The 25,734-nt window shown below is 38.3% G+C and overlaps 1 protein-coding gene across 1 annotated transcript in view; it reads left to right on the forward strand.

Moving 5' to 3' along the window:
* Nucleotides 1–25,734, forward strand: part of prkcaa (protein kinase C, alpha, a) — a 118,552-nt gene that overhangs the window by 47,875 nt on the left and 44,943 nt on the right. The window contains exons 4-5 of the mRNA XM_063884665.1: nt 14,368–14,479; nt 15,932–16,060. Of these exons, the coding sequence (XP_063740735.1) occupies nt 14,368–14,479; nt 15,932–16,060 (241 nt within the window). The remainder of the gene's footprint in view (nt 1–14,367; nt 14,480–15,931; nt 16,061–25,734) is intronic.

Consider the following 25,734-nt stretch of genomic DNA (forward strand, 5'->3'; position numbering starts at 1 on the left):
CACGCTCACAAAGAAACTTGATGCTACTTAAATCTGCTTAGTGTACAGATTTTATTTTGGTGTATGAGTGGTGACATGTCGTGAGGAGCCCTGTCAGGATACTCTGTTGCAACAAAATGAGATCATTGTAGACTCAACCCCACAAGACATGCGCATACAATCCCACTGTGAAGTGCTGGATAGGATTAACTCTCTGCCTGGGAGCTAGAGCTGCAGCCTGCAGGAGGGAGACACAGCTCCTCATGTCCTTCTACAGGGAGTTAACAGATGCTCTCTACTCATATTGTGTGTTTAATAAAATATTGCCTCTTTTACAACGTCGTAGTCTTTGTTGTAGATGAGTATGTAAAGCGTGTCTGCATAAAGACCATGCATCATAGTGTGTTGCTTCGGGCTTGCAGTAGATTCTGTAGTGGATAAGACATGGGGTTATAAACTTTCTCATCGTGACCCTTAAGGAATATGGTCTCCTGAGGGGACACAGGCTAATATAAACACATTTGTGGGCTTACAGAGGCATTCTCAAAATCAACTTTATACCCCCACTTGATGATATGTACAGATAATGTCATAGAAGTCACAATACAGCACTGCTATGGGTTTCACCCGCAACCAGATGAGAATAGATGTTGTTCTGACTTCCCATGCTCTTCACAGACAAACATAAAAACATGGTCACATACTCTTTTTTCAATCTGTCAGCAAAGTGTTTTTTTAGTCGCACTATTATTTGAACACAAAAGGATGTTATCGCTCTTTCAACACAGCATGATGTGCTTGTTTTATGCTTGTTGAACGCTAAAACCCTTGCTTTTTACTTCGCTAATATAACAATTATATTATGATAGAAGTCACAGGATTATTAGCCTGGTGCAGATATGTATACACTGAAATAATGTGAGCTATTTTCATTAACCCTCCCGTCTTTGAGTCTTATCAATACGCACAGTAAATGGCTTGAAGGGCTCTCCGCAGTCAGAGGGATGTGAGGAGAACATCACACACTTTTTACCAGAAGGCACATTGTTGACCATCCAAAAACAGGGACAACAGAAACATGAACAACCTTTCTTTTGCTGTATACACGCAGCCTAAAAACACACATCAGAGTCAATCTGAATCTTAATGGGAATGTCAGAATACTTGAAACTAGTCCAAACTCTGTACATTAAGCTTTAAGTGACATGACAAATACAGCATTGTTAGGAAAATATATTACAAGATTACCTTTATATCATTTGAAAAAAATGTATAATTTTTTCCAGTGATAATCATTGTTGACTTATGGCGAGTGCCCTGGGCTGCCTGCTGATGGTATTTGTTACACTCTGGGATCTTAGCGGACACTAACGGATCTTCAAACTCTTTTGCTAACTGTCTGAGACAGGCCTGTCTCAAATGTGGTTGGATCAAGAATTTTTCTTGCAGGAGATGCTGCAGTGCATGTAAAGGCTTACATGCTCTGAAGTGTGTGTGTGTGTGTGTGTGTGTGTGTGTGTGTGTGTGTGTGTGTGTGTGTGTGTGTGTGTGTGTGTGTGTGTGTGTGTGTGTGTGTGTGTGTGTGTGTGTGTGTGTGTGTGTGTGTGTGTGTGTGTGTGTGTGTGTGTGTGTGTGTGTGTGTGTGTGTGTGTGTGTGTGTGTGTGTAATTCTCCATGGGCTCTACAACATTTTACGCAAATCTTCAGTCACTATTTGTTGCTTGCCCTTGAACGCAAAATCTTACCCTTACCACTTATGCATTTTTTAGTACATATACACCCAAATGTGGGAAATATCTGCATTTAAATGTGAAAAAAATTCTGGAGAAACAGGGAAAGACGTATAGGGTTATCACTTATCTTTCACTTTACCTAACATGTACCTACTCTCTTGTTTTGTCTTGAAAGTGAAGACACACACATTTTATTTTTATTTTTTTCCAGCTTGATAGTAATAATTGGACAATAAATACAAGAAGAGTCTATTTCTAATTCACACTGTGAACAAATGAGTTGTCACAGTCATTGCTGTCAATAGGGGAAGTTTGTTATTACCAGTGCCTGAAATGAAGTTTTCATCATCCACCTTTTATCTGCAGTCTCTTGACTGATATTCACCGGTAACCTTTATGTGGAGGTACTGGCTTTGATTATCGACAAACTTGACAGGAAGCCTAGCGAGGGGAGCAAAGATAAATCGCAGAAACTAGGTCTATTCTCAGGGATGAGCGCACAGCTGAAGACATGCACGGAAGCTTTAGTTATAATAAAACTCATTGGCTGTATAGTAAAAATTTTTACACCTTCTAATATTTCGACTGCAAAAAAAACAATTGTGTTCAATAAATGGATGAAGTGACCATCATTGGGGTTTGTGTCTGAGAGCCCTTTTGAAAGCCTCTTTATTGGCTCTTTTGCTGGCCTTTTGCCAGTTTCAGACCCTGCAGAACAGAGGGAATCTTTTCAGAGATGCCATTTGCAACTGACATTCAAGTGAGATCAGCCAAAGAAAACCCAGCATTGTAGTTTCTTATTTAAAATGCATTGCAACACAGCTTAAATTTCAGTGAACCTTTTATAATTTGTTTACTGCACACTGGGAAACTCAGGGGGTACTGGACACACACAGCTCTGTTTGACTGTTTTTATTGTAATTTAAACAACCAGCTTTAGCACAGTGTGGCTTTGTTCTCCCAATGACGTTTTCTTATCTGAGTTGAAGAACTCATTGCAGTTATTTTTGCTCTGTAATACCACTCGTACTGTACAAATCAGAGCAACATCTTGCCACCCACTAACATTGTCTATCTGTGTGTCAAGAAAAAACTGGATATGACATACAAGTAAAGTAAGACACATATCAAAAAACGTCATTATTACAAATGAATAACTATATGCAAGCACCCAGAATGCACTGGGCTTTTAAAGGCTAAGTAGTCATGTTCGTTTTGCCTCAGTTTGATGGGAACCAGAATTCCTGACGCACATGAACACACAGCCACCAAAACATAAAAATGTTGCATATACACACACACAAATAAACAGAAGCTTGAAGTGCCGGAATTACACACACACACTTTTACTTAAAAACACACATTCCATCAGTCCCTCCCAGGTTGTTTACAAAAAGTATTTGGCCGCCAGTCAGGTAAGTATTACTAATGACCAGCGCATGGGAGAGTTGAAATTGCTCTTGACCTCAAACCGACTCAGTGTCACATTTCCTGCAGGACGAGAGTTTATCCTTATGAGTGCCTGCTAGCACACTAAGCAACCTGTTCATCTCTGCTTTGCTTCCATATCAGCATCATCAATCGATAAAAATTAACCTCCAGATATTGAAATGAATATTTAAAACAGTTCTGAGATAGTTGATCCATATTTCTGGACATTACTTCTGGTTTTTATTAACAAAGTGTCACTTTGTTGTCATCGACACTTTGTTCAGGGCAAACTCATTTCATAGGTGGCGGCGTAAAAAGATCCTGTCAAACAGGCAGATGGTCTATAAATGTCCTGCATGTCAGTGCACACAAAAACACTTGAAATAGAAGCCTAGAGGGTCTGAAGTCTAAACTTGACCCTGCATGTAACAGTGAGGCCTGAAGCTGAACCCCAGAAATAGAATGATACAAGTTACAGCCAGCCTTCCCCTCTCCTCGTCACTCTGTATTCTGTATTAACTATTTCAGTCTCTTATTTTAGTATAAACCAGTGATAAAAACAAATAGATCTGCCTTACACTAACCTTATACCTGTTTGAAGATTGCTTTATTTGCGATCTGATTAGAGTTTAAATCATATTAGAACAAAATGTACTGAAGGGATTGTTATCTGGCTACGATTCAATACTTGCTTCCAAATATTGTTATTATTGTTATTATTGTGTATATTTTATACACAGCACATATTTCCTTAACAAACAAAATCGCCCTCAGTCAGACCTCAGCACCACTATGTTTTTTTTCACACGTTTTATTTATCGGATCAGGCTGTAGATCCCTGGTTATCCCTGGAGTATCGCTTGATCCTGGTCTATATTATATATAAATTCAAGAATCTTTCCTTCTTTCTATCCCCTCCACACTAAGCTCAGCACATGTTGCACAGGCACTACAGTATGTTTGCTGTAGTCCTGGTATTCTGGATGTTTGGTAGTCTTAAAAAACAAGGTACACACACTCAGGCAGAGACATTAAATTGATTGCATCGACACAATGTAACTTTTCTTGGATTTTCTGCAGCACAAACCACAGAGCACAAAGGCAAAAGCAAAACTACAGAGATTTACAGCCAAGTTACTGCCACTGACTGCTGGCTCATTACAGTGAAACAATACCCTGCCAAGACTCTGGCTATTAAATAACGTTAGGGAACACATATTGTAACATGTTCTCTAATTATTAAGAACCTGACCGTTGGCCTAATATTTTGTCTTTGGGAATTTGCAACCTGGCCGTATATTTTTTGTAATTCCTACCTGTTACCATGATGGAGAAAAGGAATAGTACGTACTATTGAGTAGAAAACAGTCCAGGCATCTTCCAGTCCATGTGACAGCACTGACAACCCCCTTTGTCCTCTCCTGACCTTAAGGCTGTCACAGCACATGGCTATGATAATGAACACAACACTGCAAATTAACACATTTCTGCAGTGTCCATATGTGCGGGGGCTGCATTATATTTATCCAGCTGTGCACAGGCAAGCAGGAGAGTTTTTTCAAATGGCTCTGAGGTCTCAGAGTTTGTAAATTGAGTTCAGTGTTTTTTTTTCTGATATGCTTATCTCAGAGTAGTCTGTTCAAAACAGGGCAATGAAACAGTAATAATACAGCCGGTCTTCTTGAATTGTATTTTGGGAGAGCCTTGGGATATTGTTAGGGTATTCAGCATTCACTTTATAAACTTAACATTATAAACTTAACATAACATTTATCTTGAGCAAAGCTTTTTGCAGCGGGGGGTTTATACAGGCCATTACAATAGTTAAGATTGCTGATATGAATTGGTGGCCATTAGTGTTTGTTTCCAATGATAAAGCTTTTGTTCTTTCATTTTCATTATTAAGTTGACACCTAATTGCGTCGTATCTTAATTACTCAGGTGACTAAAGCTGATACCTAGTTGCCAGCCTGGCCGCCACTTTTAACAGTTAGTGATGAGCCCTGGCTCCCAAAAGACTGAAATGACACAACACATGTTGGCAGACTGTTTTAAGCATACATGGTGTTTTTAAAAAATAACCTCATGAACCACTGGAGAGTTGTTCATCCAACTGTACATATTGTCAAGCTGGCCCATGAATACTGCTGGAAGAAGAGCTCGCTAACGCCATGGTACTGCTAGGACAGAACTGTGATGTCAGATGACAATCATTTATACAAGTCACAGTTAAAAGGGCAACCTTGGGAGTGCCATCTATTAGCTCTAGCTCTGCTATCAGACATATGTGTGAACAAATACAACACGGTAAGGAAAACCACCTGTGAGCTGTGGTGGCATCCTGCCCTCCCTCTCAGCACTCAGCAGCTTAGTGAAAGGCCAAGAGGAATCAGGGTGGTGATTTATAATCTAAAAATAGTAACCTTGCCTAGCCCAACACCTCTTGTCTGTATAAAGGATAGCTCCATTTTTTTTCTCTTCAAAGACCCTCCTCACCTTACCAACCATAGTGCTGATTACTCCCATAGGTGTAGTCCGAGACAAGGATATTTACTAGAAGGAAGTAGCCAGCAAAACTATCATGAAGTGATAGTTAGCGGCTTTTGATTGATTATTTTCAGTTCTATGTTAAATGTTTTGCTGAGCACGTGTGTGTCTCTATCCATGAGTAACTGTGATGTGTGAGTGGCATAGTTTTTTTCTAACTTATAACAGGGTTTAAAGGCAGGATGAAAATTATTATTAAAACTAATATATAGGTTTAGTTAATATATAAATGAAAGTTACAATTTAATACCCGTGACAGAATAAGGTGACAGAAACGTGGCTTGCATAATTGCTTCAACACATGGTCAGGGTAAGTACCATGTGAGGGGTTTTGCTGATTAAAACGAGTAGCAGTAGCTCTTCTCAGTGTTTGCTTGCAAACGTAAAGTATGGCTATGTGTATAGCAGTGCATACACACACATTGGTAGCCTCCTGCTACCTCCATTTGAAATGTGACCTTCCAATGAGGGATGATGGGTAAAAGAGGCATCAGAGTATGAGGTGAGGGTGTGAATACAGATACTTAATTCAGAGGGGAGTTTGGTGGCATCAGTGCCTGTATGATTCTGGATATTATAGAACATGTTCACCTTTAAGCATCACTCTAACAACCTCTTTTTTCAAACCTCTAGGGAACATATGGGTCAAAGAGATAAGTGAATGAAGTAAATGAAAGAGATGAAGCGATGATGAGTGTGTCTCATTTCACACAGACTATCTCTCTCTCTCTCTCTCTCTCTCTCTCTTCACTCTCTCACTCTCTCACTCTCTCACTCTCTCTGGCTGCAAATGTCATTCCAGGTTGATCTCTTTCGTCTCTGTGGGAGGCTGGTGGACTATACTAACTATGCAGCTTCTTTCATGATTGCTGCAATTGGTCATTTAAAATTCGTTCCGGCAATAAAATTCCCCCAAAAAACAGCAATCAGGGTTGTTTTGGTTCTAACTAGCGCCTTTTTATTTGATAGCATGAATATTGCGAGGGAATGTGTGAACCCTTCCGCTAACTACTTAGGTCAGAAGTGAAATTATAGTATTAGTTCCAAGACTGGAAAGTCAACATCTTTCACATATTGGGCACTTAAGTATTTCCGTTGTCTGCCTGAAAAAAGACCCTCTCTTAGCCACCTACATTTATCACCAGGTTTCTAATTGGCTTTTTCATATAGTGATTTACACAGACTTTAGAAAGGGAAACTGTTGGTGAGGCAGGGTGGCATAATAAAAGGCAGTGTCATTCAATCAAATCCAACTAATACTGAAACTCATACCAAATTACCCCTACATGGCTAAAACAGTTGGTTTCCACCACTGAGCAGTTAAGCATTTGTAAAGTTTAAAAATGCATCAGGAGACAGCATATTGTATCACTACTACAGTCAAAAATAATCAACAACTGCTTCCAAAATAAGGCCAGCAACAAATAAAGAGCATGGTTACTCATCTGCTTCATATACAGTAATCAGGTTACTCCAGTGCAGATAACAAGATGTGTTGCTGCATACCCTGAGTTCTCTGAATGCCCAGGTTTATTATATGAAAGTGAACCTGGACTGTGTATTCCTTGTACTGCTGCAGCACCAAACGCATATTAGAATAATTGAGTTGCCCTTAATTGCTAAGTGTACCCTGCCTGTCCTGTCTTGAGTTTCACTTTCATAAACAACATTTTCCATTTGTTATCGGCACGGTCTTGTTATTTACACTTCATTCTGAGATACGGTGGAGTTCGTTATTGAATTGTGGTTGTATGAGGGATAGCGGAAGGTTATACAATGGAAGGATAAAAATAAAAGAGTGGACCTTGTATTTTACCATCAATGGCTCCACGTTCAGACAGTAGATATGTTCTGCTCTCTAATAATTTAAGAAGCATAAAGTGTTTCTCTCCAAAAAATCCTTTATCAGGAATCCACAATGCACCTCAAATGTTTATAAAACATGAAATCACATGAAAATTTCTGATTTTGTAGGAGTTTAGTTTTCAAGTCTTTTAAGTTTCCAGAATGCATTATGGAAATTCAGAAATAAATTTTGGGTTCATGTTTGATGCGGCTCTGTCCTAGATATGTTGTACTGCATCGCTTCACAACCCATATGGAATTGCCATTTCTGCTAATTGTACCTGCTAAATATGTTAATTGCCAAAACTAATTAATGTGGTCTTCGAATGCAGATGCTAACTGTTGTTATAGAAATCACTTTGAAGCTTGACTATTCGTTGTTATGAGATTCTGCACGGTCATTTTGTCCTTCTATTGTCTCTAACGCTGTCTGATCTGCTGCTGTATTTCATGCATGATACAAACCAATATAGCTTACAGACGTCTGTTTGTGGTGAAACAGGCTGAACAGATGCGAGACATGCAATAATTGAGTCTGACTGACACACCTGACTTGTTTTCTTTTAAATTAAAGATAGCTGATTGTAATGTAATTTGGACTGAAACAATGGATGGAAGATGTTAACCCTAGTCTTTGACTTTATCACGTTCTGCCTTCCCCTTTCCACAGCTTCAGTGGGAAGCCCCTGTTCAGCTTCATCCTTCCAAGCGCGTCATTAGCAGGGGCTGGCTGGTGTCCTGTTTGCTAATTAAAGCAGATTGGAGAGCCTGGCTAATTAGCTGAACCCCTGTGTTTTGGTTTTCACCACAATCTCTTGGTTCCCTCCAAGTCTTTTGATCAGCTTTCTGCCCTCTCTCTGTTTTTGATCTGTGACTTCACATTTAAATCTACCTGGGATTAGTGCAGGACAATTTCTCAAATAAATGTAGGGATTAGTTAAAGGACACTGTGCTCTGAGGTTATTGGAAAAACTAAACAGATTTAGTTTTTACTTTTGAGGGAATTTTTCTCATAGTATTTCCATTGGTTGCCCTATAATGTATTTGTGTTTTTTGTTGAACTTAAACTATGAACAATGGGTACTCCTGTTTATGAAAGTACCGGAAGAAAACTGATGTTTATATTCTAATTGTCAGAACAAAATTTGACTAATATATAAAGTGAGTGAGCTTAGTAGTTGTGGAGAAATGTGTTCTACTGCCACAAATGTAAGCAAAAAATCTGCCTGCTTCCTTCTTATTATCCCTATCACGGTCATAGTCACTGGTGTTAATGGTGGTGATCAGTATGAATGTAGAATAATGATGACTGATTACTCCCCAACAATCAAATGATAATATTTTTTCCCATTTATATTCCAATGGCTTAGCGAGAACATTTTCATCTCTAACTACGTCACAGATAACTTCAATCCCGTTGACACCACCCTTCTCTTTAACGGATACACTGCAAACTGATGCACTCATGTCAGCACAAACTATTAATTGTTTGCTGGATTAGATATAATGAATTGCTATAAAGAGCCACATGAAAACAGAAAAATAATGATGGTTTTCTACTCTATTGCACCGCATGACGCAAAATTGCTCCCTCTCTGTGCATGTGACATCAGGGCAATCCTATTGACTCTTCTAATATCTGTAGCCAAAGGGCAACCTGCATCACCCAGTAAACATGTAGCACCCACTGGCTTTGTTTGCCTTCTTGCGTTTAGCCTAGTGACTGACATTATTATTGCTTTTGGCGAAACACTCGGCCTCCCCTGCTGTTCTGGTAGAGCAGCGCCGTCCAGTCTGTCTTGAATTTCCCATTAAGACCCAATTAGGCTGTAATAAGCGATATAAGCCACAGGGGTAAACCCTGCCAACCCACAGCTTTCAGAGAGGATGTGTTAATGGACAACATGGTGTGTTCAGTGATGTGTAGTGAGGTACATTCATTTACAGGTTTCATTTTCTGCACATTACAACGTGCCCTAGTGAATCTGTAATTGGCACATTTAACATCAGTCAAAGCCCACTCTTTGAAAGAACATAATTCTGTTAAATGGATTTCTATGATTACTTATTTGAATAATCAAATAAACATACCATATTTAGTATGAGATTTGTATCTATTTGATTTGGTTGACCTAACCTATATCCACACATATCTGGAAAACAAATGACAATCAGTTTGAGTTGCACTGTGTGTTTAGTACAAATTACCAAATGTTTGCATTAGGCGTGTCTACAAATATTTTATTACCAATTAATTGCTATTTGTATAAAATGTGAGTAAGTGAAAAATGTCCCTCCAAGTTTCTCAAAGTCCAAGGTGACGTCTTCAAATGTCATGTTTTGTCAGTCCCTGTTAAACATTAGCATCCACAAGATAGCATTATTATTGTTGATTAAAGTTTTACAGAAGTAGATAATAAGATCCATTTGAGTGTTGGTCAGAATACAAAGCAATTTGAAGACATTTGTTTTCAATTTAAAAATCTATTTATCTTTTTATCGTAACAAAAAAAATGACTGACTTTGCCACAGGAACTAAACTTGAGCAACAAACTCACTTTTTACACAAATACTATCATTTCGACAAATCAGAAGGGCAAGTGTCAGTCTATCTCTGTGGTTCACCACTTTTTAGATCTTGGCAGACAGACATTTCGAGCAGTTCTCAGACATAAGGAGCTGAACATTTTTGCTGATTCAACACCGTCACCTCAGTTGGCCTGTTATCGTTATGTCTTTTATTGTAACTATTTCACGTAATCTCTCAAAAAGTAAGCCATGTTCCTCCCATGGAAAGCCGATGTGACAGTTGATAAAAATCCATGATCCATGTGCAGCTGAATATGGCTCTTAATATCGCTCATTCATGTAGATGGAGGGAACAAAGCAAAGGGGGAGGAGGGCAAAAGGATAATCCTTCAGGATCAGTTGTGTGTGGGAGGACATGAGTAAGTGCAGCTGGCGCAGCCTCTCTCTACTGTCTGCCTATCTCTCTCCATTTCTTGTCTGTCTCTATCTGTTACACTGACTGCTGGCCTGTGCACTGTGTGGTCTGGGCTGCTAATTAGACAATGTGCACTGTATGTGATTATGTGAACTGCTCTCTCCATGAATTGCCAAAATGTCAAAAATATTTGGGCATTGTAGCTGACACTTTCAACTGAATACAAAGGAGCGTATTATTTGCAAATGTATTCTGCACAGGAGTTGCCAATCTGCTACAGGCAGTGGTGTTTTTCAGGCCTGCTGTCAAAGCTATATCCAGAACACTGGCTCTTTTTAAGCCCCCAGTTTAATTCATTCAAGTCAGTAATCATACTCCATACCTGACTGGTTTGAATGTGATATTTTTTTCATCAGATTGCCGCAGCTGTGAGGTATTATTTATGCCCTGCTGTGTGTCGTGTTGTGCTGTGTTGTGTTGTGCTGTGTTGTGTTGTGATGGAGTTAAATGCTCTGAAGATGATGGATATCTTAGATAAGCAGACCATCAGCATTTTCCGGCTTGTGTCAGAAGACCTAAGCTTGGCAGTCGGAGACATGCTTACTGTGAGATAGAGTTTTTGAAATGTTATACTTTATTTCATTGAATAAAATACTTTAAGTCCTACTATTAAACTTTAGTAGCAGGATGAACACATATTTAATATATGGGATTTGAAATAATTGTTGCTAATTTAAACATTTTTGATATATTCACAGGCATGATAAGGATGTGTTCAGTGTCCTTAAGCACTAAATGAACATTTCCACAGATGGATTGTGTTTTTGTAAATGAGGTGTGATGATTCAGTGATTACTTAATCAGGGCATAGATTTTCTGCAATCTAGTCAACTCATCTTCTCTCTATCTTCAATTTTAGCTACAGGCTACTGCAAGCTGTGTCTAAGATGATGTTTAATTCCCTAGTGTCCAATAGGGTGTTTGTTGCAACTGGAATGCTGTTTGAGTTCAGGCCTTCATATAAATGTATGGATGGTTGAAAGACAAACAAAGGAAGCATTTCCCTTTGTCCTATAATGTTTTAAAGCCTCTTTAGACTGAAGGGCAGGGACATTGAAGATTTAAGGAGCCTGAATGAGGCTCTGTTGCATAAGACTACAGGCCAGTGTCAAGCTGACTGGCAAACAGCAGCATTGATTATAGTGGTGCCACGCAGTGTAACACTGTCAGTTCTCACTGAGATATATGCCATGTAGCTCCCCTTATTAAAGATGTATTTTTCATGGGTCAATCTCTATTAATTAATTTCCTCTTTTATTCCTCAACATACAGAAGAAGAAGTGTTTTCCTTTTCCTGGTAGAATGGAACTGAAACAAAGACAGATCTTTCAAATAGATGGAGTCAATTTAAAAGATGGCCTAGCCTGGATAATGTTCCAAATTCAAATCTACTTAAACAGATTCCAACTCTGAAAAAGATTTACAATACAGTACAATTTGAGAATGAGCAGGAAAGCTCTTTGTTCTGGTGCTTGGAAAAGTGGCAGCCCTCCAGTTTTCAGAGGAGAGTGCTTCATAAGCTGGAGGTTGAGTGCACGAGATGAATGAATGCACGTGACAGAGGCCTTACTTTACAGTGTATATTTAACATAATCTTAGTGCTGCAGGGGCACTGTAATCAATCTGAATTGTGACGCCTTCAAGAGGAACTTTAATTCTATTTCAGCTACATTCACCATACTTTAGGTATACATACATATCATAATGTATGTTTGCATTAGAATAAATAATAAAACGGGGCAATAACTGCTTCTGTTTGCTTTACTGATCACATACAATAATGTTTGTCTTCAAACCCAGAGATATTTACTATATCTTAAGGTACAGACGCTATCGAATTGCAAATTCAATAATTCTCTGATCTTACCAACCAAAGCACTTTCTGCTGTGGAGTTGAATTTACACTTCATATAACTCGTGTTTATCCCTCATCTCTGCCTGGTTGTATAGAAATGTCACTCTTTTTTCATATGATGGATGAAGGCCTGGCGAAAGGTGATGAGTACCTGATAAAACTGAGGGCTCTTCATTTGCTTCAAACTAGAAAAAAGGAAGCCGCCCATGCAAATTCACTGGAATAACAAATACAAACAGAAGAGTTAGGTTGTTTTGTTAGTGTGTGATTGTAAGCGTCAGTAAAACTACCAGCAAGGAGGGGTGCCACAGACACTGCACACGGATGTCTTGGATTATATAACTTTTAAGATCAGCAACAACATGTTAACAACAGAACTTAACTTATCCAACCAAAAACAAATTAAAAGCTAAATTGTGTTAAAGGTTAAAGAATAATACAATCATATCTGCAAGTTGAGGTTTCAGCCTGTTTTACATCCTTTAAAATGCTTACGTAACCACCATCAAAACACACTTTACACTTTAAGGGAATTGGTGATAAAATATGAACCATTCTCGCCAATTAATATTCTCACATATTTTGGAAGGCATTTTATTTGGTGATAGATTACAGGAGGCGATACGTTTTGCTTTGCTAACATGCAAATAGATATCTTGTCAGAACAACGCGAAAAAATAATAATGATGGAGCACTTGACTTTTAATCCTGCATGTAAACAGTCTCACATAGCAGGAGTCAAGAAATGTGTACACACTTACAGACATCATTCCGCTTTGTGCAAACGGCTTCTTTACTACCCAGTTACACACACTTGTTCAGAGCTCTGTGCAATAACCTCTAATGTGTTTTTACAATGACTATCACAGTGCTTAAAGAGCCTGGAGCAATGAACTGCAATAACATGAGGCCAGTGATGAATGAAAAGCCTCAATGACTTTGATGACTAAATGTAATGTTCACACAAGTGCACAAACCCTTTGCTGAATGGCCAAAAGGAAAACCATAAATGAGGCAGGTGCCACTTTATTATTTGTCCAATATACCATTCTTCTACAGTATAATACAGTTTATGACAGTTTCTATGGAGTAGTGAACAAAAAAAACAATGTCTTTGCAGTGGTAATTACTGATCATATTTCTTTCTACGGGATTTTACACCATTTGTCGGGGTATTGTGGAATACTTCTTGGATTTATTTTTGAGTAAATGGGTATGAAACATGTAATTGCACTAGTTTAATTTCATTTGTTGGTGCCCTTGAATTGATGCCCATTTGGTTAAAACAACTCCATTCTCATGTGATAAATTAAGGGCCTGAGAAACAATATGCAATACACTACTCTCTTTGCTTTCATTGGTGTATGTTCACCTTATCAAATAAATGGGTGTTTTCATTGCTTTAGAATGAGCTCTTCCTATTTCCGTAGGGAGCGGCTTCTCCCTCACAAAGTCCGCCATGTTTCTTCAGCACTGCAGGAATGACAACGCAAACTCTTGCTTAAAAAAAAAAACCTTTTGCGTTGAAGCCAACCGCAGTTGTGAGACATGCTTTTAAAGCTGTTGTAATGCCATCTGCCACCTGAATTTCCTAACTGCTGACGTAGCGTTCTCTTAAGGATGGCCAATGAGTGAGGTGAAAGTCCTGAAAGACACCACTGTGTTAACGTTGCTTTGCACTTGGTGGATTGTTATTTCAGTCTTGCAAAGGGGTATTGAGTCTGACAGCAACTGCAGTTTCAGATGCCGCCAAATCCTACACATTGTCTCTTTAAGCTATTAAAGCGGGACAGGAAACCATTTAGATCAGACTTAGAATTTGCCTCTCAGGACTTCCATAGCCTGTAATTAAGGGAAAGAAATAGCTTGAGCTGTTGGAGCTATAACTAACTGATGGGTAATTGGTTTACTTTTTCAGTCCTGTCCTCATTTCAGGCTTTTCATGGCTCTTTTCTGTCTTTATGTTTTTCCAGGATCCCAGAACGAAGCACAAGTTCAAGATCCACACCTATGGGAGCCCCACCTTCTGTGACCATTGTGGCTCCCTGCTCTATGGACTCATCCACCAGGGCATGAAGTGTGACTGTGAGTACTATTTTGAACCTTACCTGGTTTAAAATTCAGCATTTTACATTTATTTAATACAGCTTTTATAAGTGATGGCTCATAATGTGTATTTGGTGTTTCAAATACTGGAGGGCCTAAGTTGACACTTACAAAGGAAAATGAATCCTGCACTGTTCCCTTAAGGGTCAATGAGGCATAGCATACATAGAAAAATAATGGTTTACTATAAGTGGCTGCGCTCAGATTATGTTCTGTTTTTGGAGCCTCTTATCATCATCAGTGAAAAAACCATATTGTTCCTCTTCAGTGAATATAATGGTCCTTTGTGTTTCCCCTCCTTCTTGACTTTCACTCATTAAAATCTCACTTTTTCTATTTTCAGTCTGCCGCTATGTCCCTGTACCCTGAATAGGCCTGTTAATAGAAGCCTTGCCAGGCCTTTATTAATATCCCTTCCTCACTTTCCTTCCCTTTAATCTGGTTTGAGTGGATTAGTCTGAATGCCTTATGAGCTCCTACATACATCATTCTCCACCTGCTACCGTCCACCAGTTATACAGTCTATGGTAATTCCTAATGATGGCTTCAGGCTGTACATAAATAGAGATGTGGAGCGGCAAATTATTTTGGCAGATGAATTGCACCCTCAATCACACCACAGTAAGATTGCACTGGTGAGCCACAGGATTGTTTCAGTGATACACACAAGATACATAGTTCTTATCGAGGATAATGAAGCGGCATAGCCTTTTTAGAATTATAGTATTCATTTACCTGGTTCAGCCATCACACATACTGTAACATTTAGGCCTGACATCACAGGGCTAAATCCCAATTATAAACCTTTTATGTCTTTTTTCACAAAGCTTTGCAAGAAAAAAATAAAACATCCTTTACAATTGTGCCAAAAATGTATGATACATGAAATGACATTTACATATTTCCTTATATACTGCAGGTAAAGCAAATCTGGAGGACATTTTTTAAAGCAGTTTACTGCCTTTAACATCAAGCCATAAGAGGCAGAAAACATAGTTTTTTTATCAGAATCAGAATAAAACATTTTGATAATACAATTTTCATTTACAAATACATTGTCTTGGTTTTTGGTAGATATTTTAAACAGAAAATAAAAAACAAGCCTAGTACTGCCAAATTCTAGAACATACAATATAGAATAGAAAATAAAAATGTGAAATAAATATTTAAAAATAAACTATAACAAATACTGTGTGTTCAATAGAAACTGTTGGGGATTTTTTTATACTATTTTTGATTAAACACAAATATTTTTAACATTGTAAATCATCATCATAACTAAAGAGCACAGCTGTTTTGAAAAATGAACAAATGCATAAAAGTACTTGTCAATATATCAGTTTGGTTTTATTTGTCAATAATTAAAAATCTGTATCTATATTCAGATGTATTCAGTCATGTTTATTTGTCTCCTCTTCTCTGTCCCTCCAGCCTGCGATATGAATGTCCATAATCAGTGTGTTATGAACGTGCCCAGCATGTGTGGAACCGATCACACCGAAAGGAGGGGGCGTCTTTTCCTCAAGTGTGAGGTCACTGTGGATAAGCTGCAGGTCACAGGTAGGCTTCACAACCACCGCTCCATGATGGCCCACACTCAATTCCATCAGGTTATAAAATGCAAGGTGTTTTGTACTTGAATTGGTTGTTGTGTGTGTATGTACTTGTGTGTTAGAGTGTGTCAGGTAGGCAAAGATGAGGGTGAAGGTGGTTCTATTTTCAGATTATCACCTGGATCAATTCAAACCCTTTGCTCTTTTTTTGTCAAAAAAACACACTCTCTAATTGCACACACACATTAACCCCCTTTCCCTTGCTGCCATGACATCTGAGTCGATCCTTGATCCCCGTTGACTTCAGTCGTTTTTGGGCAGTGAATTCAGCTTTAACTGCATGACTGGCCTTGTGACTATCAGCTATTAGTATGCTGCTAAGGAAATTCCCCTTTGGTGCACAGATCTACAGTGTAGAGCCACCCAGGCTAAACATTCTCCTTTAAGAAGAAATTCACAGTTACGAAACTTGGGAGGCAATCCCGATCCAAATCTGTATCTCTGCATATGTGGGTGGTCCGCTGCGTGGGCCTGTTGTTGTTTCCATTTTTAAATAGTCACGACTTGCTTTATGTTGGCTAGAGTTGCAAATGTAACCGAATTGTCTCTGCTAAGCAAATTAAGCGCTTGATATATTAATTTATGTGTCATTACACAAAGCCAGAATCTGAGCACTCTTTTTGTGAGCAGGGTTGTAGCGTTAAGTGATCCGTCTCAACTATTATTCATAAGCTATTCTACATGATCCATGCCATCCGTTTTAATTACAACAGCCTCCAGGTCTCAAAGACACACCTGGCCTTTGCCTAAAGAGCTCTGAACAGGATGTAATGAGCTACTATAAATAGCGTTTACTTAATGATTGTAATCAATGGAAGTGTTATATTTCAGAGACTTTGCCCATCCTTTAGAAATCTTCGTACTGCCATTTGTTTATATTGTCTAAACAGCCATAAAAAAAAACCTAATTCTTATCTTAAAATGAATGGGGTTTTACCATTATGTGCTTCTCCTTCTCCTGCTGTTTATTAATGATTGTATTAATTATTGATTTTCTCTGTTAATTCATATCTTGAATGCCTTTACCATTTTCTAAATCAAAATAATGCATTACACAAGCTGTAGGCTTTAGTATATAAATAAAAGATGTAGTCATTCAATTTGAAAGTTGGCTGAGTCTCGTTTAAAAAGATTGAGAAATGTTCATGCCTAATCTGCCAAATGTATATGCTGTGATGTTTTTAGCCCTTGGCTTAAAGCAGCACAGAAGTGAACAGCATGTGTGTGTGGTAGTGCCGGAACACAATGTTGTCAGTTTTGAATATGCAGAGAGGCCTTCTGAGATCTGTGGTCATTTGACCCTGCTGCCTGCCCGGGGATGCTGCATCACTGGAGCAGCTCTGTTATGAAAAGGGACTGGTTGGACTAGTTTATACTGTAAGGAAGAAATGGTGATGCACTAATGTAAGTGCATGAAGCAGTGGATACACGTCTCTGTGCAAGGACACATTGGTGTCAAAGGACATAGCAATGGCTAATACATCATTCTTTGAATAAAAGCTATTGTTATCCGTGCTCCAAACTCTTAAAGCCTACCAAGAGATATTAAAGAGTCTTGCTCTTTTGAAAATGTTGTATGCCACTTTAACCAACCTTTGTTGTAGTAGCACTTTATGTGCATGGCCTTTATGCCATTTAAAACGGGTTTTACCTAGTTTAAATGTCCTTTTACGCTACAGGCATTATACAATATAAAAGGTGCTATACTGTACATATGATGTTATTTTATAATTATTTAAACAAAAGTAATTGAAAATGAAGTGTGCTCACTGAACATTGCCCAAACTATTTTCATGTTTTGGTCTTATGAGTGAATTAGAACATGAGGGTATCGTGTTTGCATAGAAGCCCAGTTTGCCTTTTTTCAAGGCATACTGTAAATCCCTTGGCTGTAATGGTGCATTAGCACATCTGTGACTGCAAGGAGCTGAATCATACTTATTCAATTTGCTGGCTGACAGGGGTCAGTGATTGACAAGACCCTGACAATGAACATTACTGACTTATTCACTTATCAATTTATCAGCACAAGGAATACAGTTAGCAGGGAGGTGGTGCAACACCTACACCCATGATTGGTGATGACTTAAATGTGCTTTTCTTATCTATTCAAAAGCAAATTCTCACAAATTAGTTTACTTTTCCTGATAATGCTTTTAGTTTAATTGCTATAAATACTGTCATATCTAGGTCTTACACCAGTTAAATATTAAATATGAAGCCCTTAAAATGTTTTATGGTGCAGTGTTGAAATACCTAAACAGTGACAGCAGTTCAAATACATCCGAGCTCATTTCAGGCCATATTGAGTTGGTCAAATAATGCACAAATATTTATTCATGATTTTGGGCTGGGACCGTCTCTTCCCCCTCTCCATCTGGTGTTACCTATTAACATGCATTCCTTCCTCAAAGGCAAATCATCTGTTTAAAAACATGTCCTATATCTGCAGTAAATATATATAAATATAATAATATTCTGTTTATACATGGGGCTGTATTATAGCATTTGGAGGCAAATAAAAGTTCACTATTATAGAAATATAACAACAAGAGAACTGAATTGTAAGGTAAAATATAAGAGTGACATAAAGTACAACAAGCCATGATTGTATTTATACCGAAGACTTGGAAATAATATCAAAAGCAGCTATATCTTCTGCTCTTCCTGCCATCTCGCCTTTCATATTCAGTCTCATGTGATCTGAATAAATTCAGGAACTCATAAGATCCTGCTGAATAAGATGGAAATATTAACAATGTCCCTCTTCACACCATTTTTGGCTGTATTTTCTCAAGAAACATTCCAAAATTGATTTCATGAAGTGAGAACTTCTGCACACTGCTGTCATATCCTGATAATGGTGTACTTTACAGTGTGTGTGAAAATGTAATGTGTGTGTACTCATATACAGATGAAAGTGTATGTATACCAGGGACAGGAAATCATAATTATTTCCTGTAATCATTCAGACTTTCGGCCCTGTGGGACACATAGCATACCGGATTGACAAGCAGCCATGTTATCATTTGCATGTGTTACTTTGTGTGTGTGTGTGTGTGTGTGTGTGTGTGTGTGTGTGTGTGTGTGTGTGTGTGTGTGTGTGTGTGTGTGTGTGTGTGTGTGTGTGTGTGTGTGTGTGTGTGTGTGTGTGTGTGTGTGTGTATAAAACTGCTGTACCAGCACTACCAACCCACTCAGGCCAGATTGTATCATAGATTACATTAGCTGCTGTAGACGCTGTGCAGACAGCTTGCCAAACATAATTTGTATTCTGCTGGTGAAGAGTTTATAAAGACAAGGGTGCAGCGGATGGCAGTGATATTTTACTGACTTTACTATTCAGTTTAATCATTACTGGTGACGTTACATACTGTGTGAGTGTGAGAGATGTACTCATTTTCTCTCATTTAATTTCTTGGTTTTAACTTTCTGTGGTAATAATTAATGCTGATCCTTAAAAAAGTCCTTGAAAAAACACACAACTGTTAAACACAGGTAAGACAGAAAAAATCATAACTTCTTCTATTTATTTAAGTGAAAAAATACTGTTTCTACGGTAGAAATTGCTCTGACACAAAGATGATGCTGTTGTCTGTACACTCATAGTGTTCTCAAATTCCTTGACTCTTAAAAATACTTGGTCAGAATCAAAAGTATCCCATCAACCCCTCAACCAAACCCCCATTGTTTCCCAAATCAGAAATGATAACATACATTAAGAATGATCTCACTGTGATTGAAATGAAACACTGGTTCTTTTTAGTCGAGATCATTTAATACTTTATGTGTTATAAATATTGTGTCTTAATTTATATAGGGGCTTACAAACTATCATAACTAAGTACTTCACAAACAAGGACATAAAAGAAAGCAGGAGATAGGTCATTATCAGAGGAACCAAGGCATCATGCATGAAGTAGTGGGAGTTAGAAGCTCAGCTAGGTAGCTCAGTGGTATAAACGCAGGACTTTAAAAGCCAAGACCAACATTTAAAAATCAAATCAAATCAAACGAGCATGCAGCCAGTGATATTGAACTAAAACAGAATTGATATAAGGATGTTTTAGAGATTATGTTAGAAGTGGCTGCATTGTGGTCACATGCTGTTTTTATGAGTATTTGTTATTGTTATTTGTCTTGTAACCCCGAAGCCAGACAATAAATGAATGTCTGGAATAAGCAGTGCAACATAGTGCCTTTGTGTCAAGAGGGAAGCTTGATAGAGTGCAAAATAATAATTTCCAAACATCCCAGAGTGCACACACACTCAACTCTGAGTGAAGATACTCCAATTTCTTTTGTGTGATTCACCAATGGCCAGAGCTAAACTGTTAAACAGGAAGTGACATCACTGCCAAGGGAAACAGCTGTACTCTAAACCCATACATGGACCCATGCATGAACTCTCACCGCTAGGAGAGACAGACAAACAGACTTTCTGGCAACAACACTCAAGATGGATAAAATAGCGAGTCACAATGAAACAAAGACTGTTTGTGCCGTTTCCAAATAACGTGAGAGTGTGTGTTTTCGTCAGTTAGCGTGAAACAGAGAATTCCAGTGCTAAGGAGACAACAAGTTCTGTGTCTGAACGTTAGATGTAGCCCAATGACCTTGTCCTCCGCCTCTCATTCCAGATGAAACACAGCTCCTCTGTGTCTGTTGGTGCTGAGAAAGCCACCCTCCGGTTTGTTTCTGAAATCCTATTGTTCATTGACTCTGTGCAAATATTCAGAGAGGGCATTTCTGTAATTGAAGTCCTTTTCGTATTCATAGTTAACCTCATAGATGCAAGTGTGTAGCAAACCTGTGCACGAACCTTTGCCGCATGCAGTTCCTTTGGGAGTGTGTGAGAGACAGTGGTAATAATTACATTTCCGTTTAGATCCCTCGTTGACTCACCCAGTTCTAGAGAAAAGGCTCCTTTAACAAGCCCTCTGTTCTTCCGCTCACTCCGCTCTATTTTAACCTTTTTCTTCGATTTTTCTTCTTGCCTCAGTGTCCAAATGTGTTTTCCGCACTAATGCTGCTGTAGGTGTCGATGTGCTTCATATGTAGGAGCAGTGTAGGTGTGTGGAGGTCAGATTGGTGCTCAGAGTAGATTTAGATGTAGGTGGTTCAGGGAAGCTAGATTTTACTTTTCAACCTTCTGGAGGAGTAGCAGCCTTTAACAGTTGAAGACAAAAATGTACCCTAAAAGCTGTTACCACCTTCTGACGGGTGCAGCTATAACAACTATCTACTTTGCCTTTTTGAGGCTATTTTACGGCAGATTTTGATGTATGACTTTTACTATAAAAACTGAAATGTGAAGAGTGTAACATCAGAAAGATGTGTTAATCGTGCTGCTACATTGGAGGAAAAATGTATATCTATTACTTCAATTATAACTTTTAGTATATTCAGACACGCAGGTAGAAATCAGTCAGAGAGGATATGAGAATCTGCAACCGCAGCTTTCATCTAACAGTTCTGATAAAAAGTTGCATGCAACATGTGTCTCAAGGGATACATTTTCTTATCTGGATACAGTTAAAATATTATACTTAAATAACTTTACTCTCAGGGTTGTTAAAGCATTTAGGGAAATGTAGGAAGCATACTGTATGCTGTTTTCCTGACAACTCAGTGGTCTGAGTTCTCCCTGTTGAAATGTCAAACTTCTGTCCTCTACACATTCCAGCTGTACTATGCCAAACGTAAACAAAATAATATAGCTAACAAATTGATTGAATTGATTTCAGCAGTGCATTCTCCACATGTTGTCGCATTTTCAACCTTTTCCCATACAGTATAACTTTTTATGCAGATAAAAACGAAAAACGTTCATACGTTTACTAACTATGTTTGCCTAATAGCATTGACATCGATGTTCATGCAGAACAGGTTTTATTCCATGAAAGTTTATATTATTTCAACCCAATATAAGTTAATACAGTATACCCTACTTTGCTTTTTGGGTGATAGATTACCATTTGCAAAATGCACTTGGATTATTTTGTGATGAAATTATTTTTCTTCATCAAGTTGGGTATAAATGGATATTTAGCGTTTTCACAAATAGGAATTCTGACTTCAAGTATTGTTTCATTTTACCTTTTTTAATACGAGGTTGTTCATTTTTGAGTTTTAAGTTGTCTGGAACACATCATCTGTATGGTATCCTACGGAGCAACACTGCAGGAACATATGTTTCCCCTTTATCTCTTTTCACTCTGCTCACTTTTGTAAGTGTCAAAATTGATCACTGCTCAATGGTGCTGAACATCCTTCTTCCTACACATCTTCCTTTTGAGTTACCCCTATTGGTCAATAAATTAATGGAATGTAAAAGTTTGTCCACTTTATTAAGTTATTTAATTCAGTAAGTCTTCAAATGATTAATGAATGCAATGTTGTATGTGCTGCATGCAGATCTGCAGAGAGAGTTTCCCCCTCTTTATAATTTCCGTGTGACTGCTTGATTTCCTATTCAGTATAGTTTCTCATTCTAACTAAAGGATATCCTGTTTTTTACTGTTGACTCCCTAATTCCAAGGAAGGCAGAGTAGGGCTCGGATCAAGACTATTTCTGGGCTTTTGACGAAGCATGAGGGGTTGCCAATTGATAAACACTGGCCAATTCCACTGATTCCACACTCTTTCTTACAGTAATTGATGACTCAAGTGTCTGAGTCATCGTGCAGGAAAACCAACAGGTTCTTGCCAAGAGAAAATATACTTAAAATCCTGCTGTTACATTTTCCTCATGAATCAGTCTGAAGATGGAACAGCTGACAGCACTTGTGTAAGTAAATGCCAGCGCTTTCCACTGCAGGGACTTGTCCATTGGGAAAGCAGCTTGTCTTAATGCTTGGTAGGGACCTTTGTGATTCAGATATAATCCATCAGAACTGTAATGTTATTATTAAATAAATATTAAAATATATATATAAAAACCATCTGTTAGACATCCGATGTATTTCCATTTGTAGTTCATGTTCAGTTACCATTATGCTAATTATCCAATTGCTTAACTTAATAGTGAGTAGTTTATAATCATACTACTCATGTTCCCTTCATCTTTTATACTACTCTATATCCTGTGCTTCCTTTATGCTGGTTAAATATTAAATTTAAGACAAACCGTTCAACACAGCATTCTCAGAGATGTTTTCATGTAGAGGGCTTTCAAAGGACCACAGTTACGCTGAGAAGGTGGAAAGCAAGTCTGGTAGTTTAAGTTTTGTAACAGGTGTTTACACAAGGAGGTGGAAAACAAATATGGCTTGCCTCGTTTTTGAGGTGGGGTCACCTGATGTCAGCTGAAGACAAGGCTGTGTGTGTTTGTCTGTGTGTTTTCACAAATCATTTAAACTCTTGAAAGATTGTAGGAAGGACTGCAATGAAGAGGCTTGGTTAAAGTATCACTGTGCACCCTCAGATAGAAACATTAGGAAGTTGTAACATCAACACATAGAAAGAAATATCAAACTTGTACAGTGCACAAACACTGTTCCTGAAAAATGAAAATTTGAGTATTAACCTCTCAAAGATATGACCGGCTTATATTGTGATTTAAATGTAAAGAAATATGGAAATAAATTACTTTTTGCAATCTAGTCATATTTGGACATTTGATAATAATTATTATTCACATATACAATTAAATATTGAGAAAAAGCACTAAGGCCACAAAAATATTTAGCATTTCTGACCAAAAACCTCATGACCTCGTGACCTCATCATATTGCTGCTGTATTACACACTTCTTTTAGTTTTTCTCCATTATAAATAGACCCTTCTTCTTTCTTTGTCTCTATGGAGCTCATGAAACAGCTGATCCATGTTGCGGTGTGATTTCTGCTGTCAGACTCCCAGAAGTCATGTCATTGGTATTCCCAATCTGTCGTCACGGCCCAGCCATGCCACGGATCCCTCTTCTCAGCATGTTGCAGGCTGCCTTCTCGCCACATTAGCATATGACTATCCCTTCCAGTGCTCTGTATTTCCTCCGTCATGCTTGGCCTTTCCTTCTTTATCTTTTTTTCTTTGAATCATTCTGTTTGATTTTTGAATTCAAATGTTGATCTGCTGATCTCTATGCATTCATTTTAGACCGTTTCTTTTTTTGCAAGCAACTGAGACCCAGATTCAATAAGGCTGTTTGTTCCGGTGCAACACTTCACTACTTATACCAAGCCATTTCAATATGCATCATAATGAGCGTTGTAGTTGGTGTGGAACAGTTCAACTTTTGCAACAGTGTGGCATGAGATATCAGCCATATGGTATGAGACAGCCAGCTTACAGTCCAGATTTGAGAGGGGAGCAACATATATTAGAGAGAGATGAAGACGCTCCTATCTTACCTATCACTGCTTATTTTCTTTCCATAAAATTGGAGAAACTTTGTATAGTTTGCACTAAATGTGTTGCAATTTTCACTGAGAGCAGATTTCACAAGGCATTCTGGATTTCTGTGTGGATACATATGCTGATTAGCCACTTCAATTTCGGAAAGCTCAGTAAAGCTTGGCCATATCTGAAGTTGTATTACACAAAGCTAATACCATAATAAAGTGTCATAAATGTTCGGTTTAGTGGGTGTTCAACTTGACTGCGATTTATGTTTTCCCTTTTTTTGGGTTAATTTTAGTCGGACCATGGTTGGATAGAACATAGTTCAAGTTGTTTTTTTGAAGAAAGTGTTTGAACCTGCACTGCTGTTTGCATGCGAGCCAAGATAGTTGTGAAGTCTTGTATCCAAGCAACCATGCTGGGGCCCCCACACATGCCCCTGTTTACTTTGTCCTATGTGCGTGTGTTTCTGTCTGTCTTTTAGCATAGGCATGAGTTGTTTTAACCCTCTTTCACATAGATAAATCGAATACACTGTATATGCACTTACAACTTCAGATATATACTAACTGACTGTATTTATAATGTGTTTTTTTCTTTCATCATTTGACCTTTAAAAATAATTCTCAGCACCACAGAGATTGTGAAGGCATGGCTCTGCAGAACATCTGAAAGGAGTTAGGACTACACATGTTGCTTGGTTTATGTGCAAGCAAAGCCTAATAAGACAGTCTAAAATGCCCCCTACTGGCGACTGGAAGTACATTTAGCAGCAAGCCTGAGAGAGACTAAACTCAATGGTCTTGTGTTTGTAGTAAAAGAAACACAACATCATATGATCAGTGGAAAATTCAAAATCATCCATGCACTTTATGGAACCCATCATCCTACTGTGCATCACTTTTATGGTAGGCAGGCAATTCAAAGTTCTTTACAGATGAGCAGATACAAAACACTTAAGGAACAAGACAATAAAACTATAAAAAAAACAGATAACAAATAAGACAAAACACTTTTGTCAAACCGTTGGAGTCAAACGCTGGTACAGTCGTGAAGTTCATTCCAAAAATGGGCAGCATAGCTGACAGTATTACTAACATATTGCTATCCAGTGATCTGAGAGATCTAGCGGGTGTGTCATGCAGAAAAACATCTGAAAGGTATGTTGGTCCTGCTCCATTTAAGGATTCATAAACAAGCAACAGTGCTTGAAAGACAGTTTTGCTAAATCTTCAGTCCTTGGGTTCAAAGGTCTGTGGTCAGCTTATTCAAGAGCTG

This window comes from Eleginops maclovinus, chromosome 5 (assembly GCF_036324505.1).
Source record: "Eleginops maclovinus isolate JMC-PN-2008 ecotype Puerto Natales chromosome 5, JC_Emac_rtc_rv5, whole genome shotgun sequence".
NCBI lineage: Eukaryota > Metazoa > Chordata > Actinopteri > Perciformes > Eleginopidae > Eleginops > Eleginops maclovinus.